This window comes from Labrus mixtus, chromosome 10 (assembly GCF_963584025.1).
Source record: "Labrus mixtus chromosome 10, fLabMix1.1, whole genome shotgun sequence".
NCBI lineage: Eukaryota > Metazoa > Chordata > Actinopteri > Labriformes > Labridae > Labrus > Labrus mixtus.
In genome coordinates this window covers 16,012,478-16,022,477 of record NC_083621.1, presented here as the reverse complement: position 1 = coordinate 16,022,477, position 10,000 = coordinate 16,012,478, and the positions used below count along the sequence as shown (strand labels likewise).

The 10,000-nt window shown below is 45.6% G+C and overlaps 1 protein-coding gene across 1 annotated transcript in view; it reads right to left on the bottom strand.

Moving 5' to 3' along the window:
* Nucleotides 1–10,000, bottom strand: part of slit3 (slit homolog 3 (Drosophila)) — a 241,704-nt gene that overhangs the window by 70,096 nt on the left and 161,608 nt on the right. The window contains exon 7 of the mRNA XM_061048549.1: nucleotides 23–94. Within this exon, the coding sequence (XP_060904532.1) occupies nucleotides 23–94 (72 nt within the window). The remainder of the gene's footprint in view (nucleotides 1–22; nucleotides 95–10,000) is intronic.

Below are 10,000 nucleotides of genomic sequence, written 5' to 3'. Positions count from 1 at the left end.
TGTGTGTATGTGTAATACTCACAGTGTCCGCAGCTTGGGCATGTGGTTGAAGCTGGACAGGGGGATGAGGGTGATGTTGTTGTTGTTGAGGGTGCTGGACGGAGAAGCGGAGAGAAAAGAAGAAAAACAGAGAGTTAGAAAAATAACACATTGTGCCTTTGTGGGCTTTTTTTTTTTACTCTGACGCAGGAATCGAGTTCAACTCGGTCCTGGAAGCAGGTTCAAGTCTCCGGCACCTTTTTCTGCAGCTTCTCACAGAGAAACAAGAACCCAATACAGCCGGTGTCCAATTTGGGTTCTTTTTCATACTCGAGTAAATGTTCTTTTAAAGAACTCTGGCTACGCCAGATCTCAGGATTATGTTTCACAGATTGTTCTGGTCTAAATTCAGTCTCACCCTGTCTTGGTCTTGGTCTTGGTCTTGACTTGGTGTCACCCTGTCTTGGTCTTGACTTGGTCTCAATCCTTAGATGTCTTGGTCTTGGTCTCAATCCCTAAATGTCTTGGTCTTGATTTGGTCTTACCCTGTCTTGGTCTCGGCCTTGACTTGGTCTCGATCCCTAAATGTCCTGTCTCGCCCTGTCCTGGTCTTGACTTGGTCTCAATACTTAGATGTCTTGGTCTCGATCTTGACTCAGTCTCGATGCTTAAATGTCTTGGCCTCTTGTCCTGGTCTTAGTCTTGTCTCAGTCTTGACCCTAAATGTCTTTCAGGGTCTTGGTCTTGGTCTCTGAGCACCATGGTCTCGGTCAATGAGGGTCTGGACTACAACACGAGTTCATATTATAAAACTCAGTCGGAGTCATTTTCTGATTCTCGTTTAAATGAATAAAAATCGTCTTGATTTGAATTTTAATAAATCGAACATCGCTGCTGTTTTTTTAAACATCATCAAAACTGCAGCCCACTGCGTTTGCACATTCTGACCTTCTGTCCAGGGCGCCACCCGTGTGCCAAGTCATCACAAAGTGTTAACTCATTGCTTATTCATACACACACACACACACAAACATGTATGAATACACACAAACCTCTAATGCTGAGCAGATCACGCTGTCTCTGACTGTTAGCTCGCTCATAAAACTACCTTCTGTCTCACACGCTATACTGACCTCAAGATGAATGAAAAACAAGAGACACACACACACACACACACACACACACACACACACACACACACACACACACACACAAACACACTTGTAGTTGGAGAGAAACAGGAGTTATTGATTTCTCTGTGTGGGTGTCATGAGCAGAGATGGAGACAGAAATGAGAGCGGAGGGGAAACATTGCAGGAAAATAAACTATTGCATCCAAATGAGAAAAAAGCAGAAAGCACAGGGGGGTAGGATTACATCGACCGACTCGAACAGGCTGCTAATGCTGCAGAGAAAAAACACTAGCAGGCTTTGGGGGGGGGGGGGGGGATATCAGATATGAGATATTACATACTGTAAATCATAAGAGTGGACGAACGGTTGATCTTTATGTGATTTTACTTAGATTAATACGTAAATATTAGAGCACATACTCTAAAATTGGAGTTTAGGCCCCGACTTGCCCCCCCAGAGCAATCCCTAAATGTCTTGGTCTGGTCTCTGTCTTGCCCTGCCTTGGTCTTGACTTGGTCTCCATTCGTAACTGTCTCGTGTTTCACTCAGTCTCGCTCTGTCTCGAGTTGGTCTCCATCCCTACATGTCTTGGTCTTGATCCCTAAATGTCTTGGTCTGGTCTCGGTCTTGACTTGGTCTTGATCCCTAAATGTCTTGGTCTGGTCTCGGTCTTGACTTGGTCTTGATCCCTAAATGTCTTGGTCTGGTCTCGGTCTTGACTTGGTCTTGATCCCTAAATTATTTGATGTTGCCTTGGCCTTACCCTGTCTTAGTCTCAATCTTGACTCTGTTTTGATCCCTAACTGTCTCGGTCTTGGCTTGGTCTCGCCCTGTCTTGGTCTTGGTCTTACCTCTGACTTGCTCCCTTAATGACCCGGTGACGATTTGATTTTTTGAATGGTTTAAGGAAAACAGAGTGAATGAGACGTTCCATGAAACAGAAGAAATCCTCGGGTTTCAAACATCTAGATTACTTGAAAATTCATCAGCAGTTTTTCTTGTAACTTCTTGGAGCCAAAGTCAACTCACTCCACTGCGACTCTTTGCTCTGGTTTCTACCCGAGTTTCACGGATCATTAATTTCACCCGATTTAAAAAAACAGTCCGAGTTGACTCTACATCCTGACCCTAAACCCGACGTGTTCAAAGAGACATTGTTCCCGGACGCGGGACGACTGAGCGGTAATGTTTTCGCATCTAAAACCTTTCCATTTTTCATGTTTGACAATGTGTTCTTAACGCTTCCCGACAAGGACAAGGTCGGCGTTCTCTTTCTCTGTGTGTGTGAGAAAAAACGACCTCCGATTCAACATGAGAGGATTTCCATTTCCAGCGTCTGCAACGTGTTTGCGCCTAAACACACAATGTGACCGCGACGAGGTGGTTTGGATTTCACCGACCAAAATCAACGAGTGTTTGTTTAACAGAGTAGTCACAACCGTTCAAAATTTGGTCATAACGCAGAGTTTGCTGTGTTTTTACTAACACCCACTTAGCCTTAAAATAGACCGTTCCTGCTCCACTCTGTTGATGTTTCTGCTTTCCTCTCTCTTTAATTCTCCCTCCTTCCGATCCTCTTTCAGCGCACCCCTCCCAGCCAGAAGAGCCTCAGCGGCCTTGGTAGACAGATGAAGTTTCACACTCTCCCTCTCTCTCTCCCCCTCTCTCTCTCTCTCTGTCTCACTCACTCTCTCTTTCTCTCTCTCTCTCTCTCTATGGTCGGCCCTGTCAGGGGTGATTCCGCCCGGTATATATAATTTAATTGTGAAATAACAATAATTTCCCTCTGCAATTTCCCCGTCAGTTATTCTCTCGCCCAGCGTGCTCAGCCCCCCTCCACATCTCTCTCTCTCTCTCTCTCGGCCTTAATAAAGTACCGACTGCTCCGACTTCTCCAAAGTAAACACTCAAAACATCGTTTAAAAGTCCACAACGAGGTTTGATAATTTTTCCGAGCTCATTTTACACGCCGCCGGCCATGGCTGAACTCTTTCAAAAAAAAAAAACACCATGTGCATGCTCTTAGAGAGGGAAGTAAGTTCAGGAGTTACTTTGCAGAGATAAACCAGAACATCGTACAAAGGCCCTAAATGTTCATGTAGATGTATTTAAAGGTCACATATTCTCCTCCTCTTCAGTGTAAATAAGTCTCAGAACTCCCCAAAACATGTGTCTGAAGTTTCTTGTTATAAATCTACCCTGATCCTGTATTTGATCATGCCTATAAACTCCTCTATTTCAGCCCTGCTCAGAACAGGATGTTTCTGTGTGTGTAGCTTTAAATATGTAAATGAGCTGTGTCTGACCACGCCCCCTCTCTGGAAGGGCTTGGGTGTACTCTGGCTTTCTCGCTCCATGTCCTATTGTTTACGGTGAGAAGGCAGACTCACAGGGCAGAACAAACACCTAGCTGTGGGAGTGTCACCCACCTGGGGGAGGGGTTACTGCCCTTTGTGATGTCATGAAGGGGAAATCTCCAAACGGCCTGTTTGAGCACACATTTTCTGAAAAGTGGAGCAGGCACAAGACGGAGAGGATGGACTTTAATCGGTTTCTCAAAGACAGAAAGATGTTTGGATTTAACTGTTTCAACGCTGGTGAAGGCGTTGTTGCTCGTCTGCACGCTGCTGCTCTACCCAGATTATAAAACATTAAAGGACAGGGTGTCAGCTGACTGTTCTGTTTTCTTTGACTTCATTTTGTTAAATGGAAAGCTGACAAAATATGATCATAATTCTTTTATCTTGAATCTGATCACCCGTCAGTACGAAACTTTCACTTGTACCTCGTCCTCATGAATCTCCTCTTTACGTACAGACTCTGACTTTTTATTTCTGCAGTGACAGTAAAAAAAAAAAAAAAAAAAGCTCCAACGCTGTTTTCGACACACAACGGCTCTATTACAAAACGCCAATTCAGCCTTTTTCTTTCTTTAAATTGAGATAGGCTGCAGTGACCGCTGCAGCGCTATCGCAGGACTGATCCATGACCCTGTGTGTGTGTGTGTGTGTGTGTGTGTGTGTGAGAGATATTGTGAAGTGTATATTCTTGAGTCAGCATGTGCGGTACATGCTTTGGTGTGTCTGCGTTTCTCCGATGCGGCGGTCTCTCTGTTGCAGTAAAAGGGCCTCTGCACAGTCAGTGATGGAGGAGACTCTTTAGAGGAAGCCCACGGGGAGATGCTATCGCTCGTGTTCGTGCCTGCCTGAGTGTGTGTGTTTGAGTCTTTGTGTGTGTGTGTGTGTGTGTATGTATGGTGTTGTGTGAGGGAGAGAAAAAGGGTGATGTTATCATATGTGTCTTTGCTGCAGCCTACACACCGAGGTCAAAGCCTTACTCGTCAATCAAACCTCCTTCATACACACACACACACACACACACAAACACAAATGCCCTCACAGACAATTTCTGCTCCACTTTAAGATCCTGGATATACTGTAAAGTTGGACGCTAAAATATTCCTTAAATAATTCATAAATAAATACTTCAAATAAGCTTCATACGTGGACGCTTTTTTAATGTCTGAGAAGATGATAGCGTAGTTCAAAGAGTGACAGGAGGCAGAAGTGAACTTGAGCACAAAGACTTCTGAGGATGTGATCTTTGTCACAATGACGCCCATGTGATCGAGCTGTTAAAGATTTCTGATCCGTACTTTTCCATGCTTGTCACCGTTTACTGCCTCCTTCACGTTCAGTTTTTGACAAGACCTCTCTGACTACAAACAACATGAAGAATGGACAGCGGACTGACTCACCTCAAGTGAAGCCAAAAGCTTTAGAGCTCCCCCTTTGCTGACTGGCTGCAGTGTGAGTCAAAAACCACGCCTCCTCCATGTTAACAGAGAGATGGTCCCATGATTGACCGGTTGGTTGACGTCTGCTTTAAAGTGGCTGCGGACTGAAACCCTTCTGAGGAACCTTTGACCTTTAATCAGAAATTGAGTAATTGTGTGTTTTCGACATCAGAAGCAGCGTCACTAAACTCGGCTCTTTTGGCTGTGACCTACTGCGCGGACTCCTGTTTTTAACTGGAGGAGGCTAACAGCTGTCATCGTGTGCAGGATCAGACAATGGCTTCTCATAACCTCTCCTTCGTCCCAAGTGTTTTGGGTCCGGCGTGATATTAGATGTAGAAGTTTAAAAAGGGCACTGAGGCGTCTTGTGGTTTCATAAGGTCGCAGAGTCGATATCCTCCTTCACATCGGTACATCCTGTTCAAGACGCTTTGAGTAAACTACGTCCATACTTTAATAGAGCTGCAATAAAAACGACCTCCGGAACAGGAAACGTGTTCGCCTGGTTACTGAGATGTCAACCGAATCTATTTCTATCTGTGTATGTGTGTATGTGTGTGTATGTGTTCATAAAGTGTATTTTCCATTAGTCTCTATTATGCTCAATCAGCCCTAACAGACACGGATCGATACGCCGACAGCAGGCCTGAATTACAGCCGCCGCTCACACACAACACAACAGTGCAACTTTACGACTGTGATTACAACCGATATCGACGCCGCGCTCGATGCGATGGTTCTCTGTGGTAATCACGGACATTAGTAATGGTCTGAGAAGAAGGAAGAGAGTGAGAGGAGACGACTGGATTAAAGAACACGACGTGGAATATGTCATCAAAATGCAGTCAGTTTGTTTTTAAACTCTGATTAAACCTGCAGAGCAAGGGGGGGGGGCATCAGAGTCCTCTATAAGACACTATAATGAGAATATTTGTCTTTCTATCAATGCTATGTCATGACGATGACAGTCTATGGTCGTGCAGCGATCACAGGGAATAAATGTAACCACCCCCTCCCACTCGCTCCAGGTGAATTCTCCTGATTATATCCTGCTGCGTTCTCACATCAGCGCACTCCGACTTTCTGCAGAATAAATACGAGGAGGCTGGAGGAGAAACTCTGGTACCCTAATTCTCATAATGAAAGTAATGTTTACAGGTTTTATTATCAGATGAACTGTTACATCCTTTATGACATCTGTGGCGCAGTTACCACCAACTCTCTACTGATTGTAAAATATTTTACCTTAACTGCACGTTGCTGCTAAAGCCGTCTTCGTTAATGAGGCTCATTTGCTTAAAAATGTGCCAATTTTGCCGCAAAAAAATTCAAAATGGGTCATTTAAATATGAGCACCTGCACACAGAGACCCTATTTGCTCTGTCGCACATTGAGGGGTGCATTTAACCCTTTGCATGTGCTATGTGAAAACGATGGTGGCTTTTCCCTTATATCATTTGCACAAGCTTAGGAGGTGCAAAAGCCACACTAACCTTTTTTCTGCATCAGGCTCTATGTGTTAAATTTATCTCGACACCTAAACTTGGTTTTAAAATAACAGTTTTTCTAAAATAGCGTGGAGCGTGTTCTGCTTTGGTGCTTTTTTTCCTTCGACCTGAGTTGTTAACTGGAATTTATTTCTCTGAGAGCTTTTTCCCACACGGACGCTGAAAAGAGGCCAACCGTCGACGAGGCCTAAAGGACTCTTTGAGTTGATGTGAAGAGCCCTCCGCGTCTTCCCCGAGGCCTCATTACAGCTCTGAGAGAGAGGGGGGGGGACACTTCACTCTCTCAATCACTTATTTGTTTAACCCCTTCACACCCACAATTCCACCTTCCACTCAGGAGGAGCAGAGCGACCAGGGGAGGCCTGACCTTCCATTAGATGTGTCACATGTTCATTTAACCTCTTTAATCGTTAACGAACGGGGGAGGGGGAGATATCTTTATGACGATAGATCCTGTGATAAATATGTGTATGCTGCGTCGGACAGCGAGACTCACCGACCCGTGAAGCGTCACATGGCGGTGTGGCTCGATGCCGTGCAGGAGAATGTGTGCGCATGCGTTGCTGTGAAGCCTGTGGTCTGTATACAGGACCGAATGTGTTTTTGGAGGATGAAACCGTGGGAATAAAAGCCTCGGCATGTTGATAAGTGTAAATATGTTCGTGTGAAGTTTGCCGAGGCGATAAGTTGCAGAGAAACAGACGCAGAGTTGTGTATGAGTGAACGCTCCTTCATCCACTGAGTGTCTCTTTTGATGCAGAGATTTGAACTCGCGCGTTGAAGTGATTTTTAACCCTGTTGACTTTCATACGGACTGAAAAGGGTCTAGGAGGTCTGCAAACAGGCTTTAAGGTCCTCTAAGAGTCCGGGTTAAGGGCTTTTAGGGCTTCAATTGTCTCCTATTTAAACTTTCCCACGGGGTTTAACGCCTGCTCCGCTGCTTTCCTCTGTAAGCCCGGTGTTAAATCTGCAGTTTGTGTTTTGTTAGTGTGCATGAGTCAAGTGTGTATTTGTGTTGTTGCATTTATACGTGTGAGTGTGTGTGTGTGTGTGTGTGTGTGTGTGTGTGTGTGTGTGTGAGTGTGTGTGTGTGTGTGTGTGTGTGTGTGTGTGTGTGTGTGTGTGGGATGGTTTAATAAACTCTCAAGTGTTTGAACAACCAAAGTTGCACAATTTACTCCTCTCATCTCGGAGAAAATTGACATTTCCAGAGTGTTGCCGTTGGAAACCACCCTGGGAAAGATCAACTGTTTACAACCCAGACCAAGAAAGCACGAGGAGGCGGAAATAACGAGAAGTTTTTTTTTTCCTGAGGAATATTTAACTTTGCCACATTTTCAGTCTGAAATACTCCCGTGAGAAAGCAAGCACGATTCAAACGAGGAGGTTTCTTTGTCATCGAACCTCGACAACGGTCAGTAGCCGATGTTTATTTGTCATGCCAAATCAGATACCACCATGTGGTGGGTGTGTGTGTGTCTGTGTGTGTGTGTGTCTGTGTGTGTGTGTGTGTGTGTGTGTGTGTGTGTGTGTGTGTGTGTGAAAGTGGGGAATTAAGGGAGAGAAAGAACGATTCTGTGCGTGCGTCGGCGTGTGAGCAGCGGCACGATGCGGGGCTTTGGCTCTCCTGTGTTTTATGATATGTCACCTTTGTATTCAGACTGAACACGAAAGCTTTGTGGGATTTCAAAATGAAAAAATCGGCAAGCTAGACGTGAAAACGAAGAGAGACGGAGAGAAGCGGAGCAGACTGATAGTATAGGAGGCAGACAGGAAGAAGAAGGATGTACGTAAAACTCTCCTGATGAGACCATTACACCTTAAACGGGAACAAATGAGATTGCAGATTGCCTCTCTTCCTCGACTCTCCTCCTCCTCCTCCTCTGTGTCCTCTCATCTTTTCTCAATTGTCTTTTAGCTCGGCCTTATATCACTCCTCTCTCTCTCTCTCTCTCTCCCTCAGCAGCATCTCCCCTCCTCTTTCCTGTCCCGCCACCCGGTGGGATGTGATTAATTGTGAGCGGGTCAGACTGCTGGCACAGAGCTCCAATATCCAACGCTATTTCCCACCTCTGCATAAGCGCTGTGTTCCAGTGCTCTGAGTGAGGCGTGCACGACTGACTTAATGTGTCACCTGCATGGCTCTTCAGGTTCGTTAGCAACCACCCTCCCCCTCCCCGATCCCCCCACCCCCACCCCAGCATCTCTGCAGTGCAGGAGGAGAGCAACTCCTTTTGAGAGGTTGTGTATGATTTGTGTGTAGATGACTCGTGTCACAACAAGTGCAGGACAGCGTCTGCGACAAGCAGCTGCAGAAAGATATTCAGTCATGTTGATCACACCTCAGTCGGTGCATTTACAGGAGGGACGCTCGAGCGGACCACTCTCTCTTTCTTGCGTGCACACACGATGGCCATTTATGTCTAAATGTCTTTAGAAAAATGTAGATTTTTATTTTCCACATTTGAACTTAAGAGAGCCACATCCAGTCCCAACAGAGCCGCATGGGGGACCAGGAGCCACAGGTTGAGCATCGCAGCTTAACGGTGTGGGTACCCATTAGTCGCTACCTCGGCCATCTCTCTACCAGGATGAAGATATCACATGTTCATCGGTCTTGTGGTGTGGTCACTTTTGTTCCTGTTAGACCGAAATGCCAAATTTTGAGGCTTCCAAAAAACCAGCGGGTGACATCATGTTGGCTGCGTCCTCGTCTTTTATACACTCTCTGCTCCCAAACCCTTTGCCCCTTTTTCTCCGGGTCTCCAAACCAACAAACTCTTAAGCCCTTTATAAATCCTCTATCATTATTCCAATGGAAACTGTCAGCTGTCACAGTTTGTCTTTATCTCGTTTCAGGCTCCTGCGTCTCTTTCCCTCATCCCCCTGTTCACTCAGACGACTTTCTCTTAATCCCAAACAAATATGTCTGAAACCACCGTCAGTATTCAGAAGACTGAAGCTCCCTTTACACACTTATCTCGGCCTCCTTTCCTCCGCTTTGTTTCCTCCTGCCCTCGCCTCCTTCATCCAGTAAATTTCATCCAGATATTTCTAAACATTCAATTCTTCTGCTCTCTGACCCCGCTCTGTTTTTTCTCGATTTCTGACCCTGCATATTTCTTTTTCCCACACAGCTTGCTCCCTCTCTCTCTCTCTCTCTCTCTCTCTCTCTGTATCTCTCTCTCTCTCTCTCTCTCTCTGCAGGTCAGAGCCTCCGCGGGTGCCGGGGCACTGGTTGTTGCCTTTTTTTTGACGGCTCTGCTGAGCCCGCTGACTCAAACAGAAGCCAAAAGGCCAGCCAAACCAAAATCACTGAACAGCAGAACGCTGCACTGCTGAGCTCTCTTCTGACCCCTCCACACACACACACACTCACACACACACACACAGACAGAGAAAAACAGAGACACACATATCTACAATAGGATCTGGTGGAACATATAGGAAGCAGTATTTTGGACAGGCATCGGCAACAACTCTTAAAAACATGAAACCACTCAAAGTGAATTTTCTTTCTCTGGAAACATTACAGCATACACACACACACACACACAGAGACATGTACACACACGCACGCGTT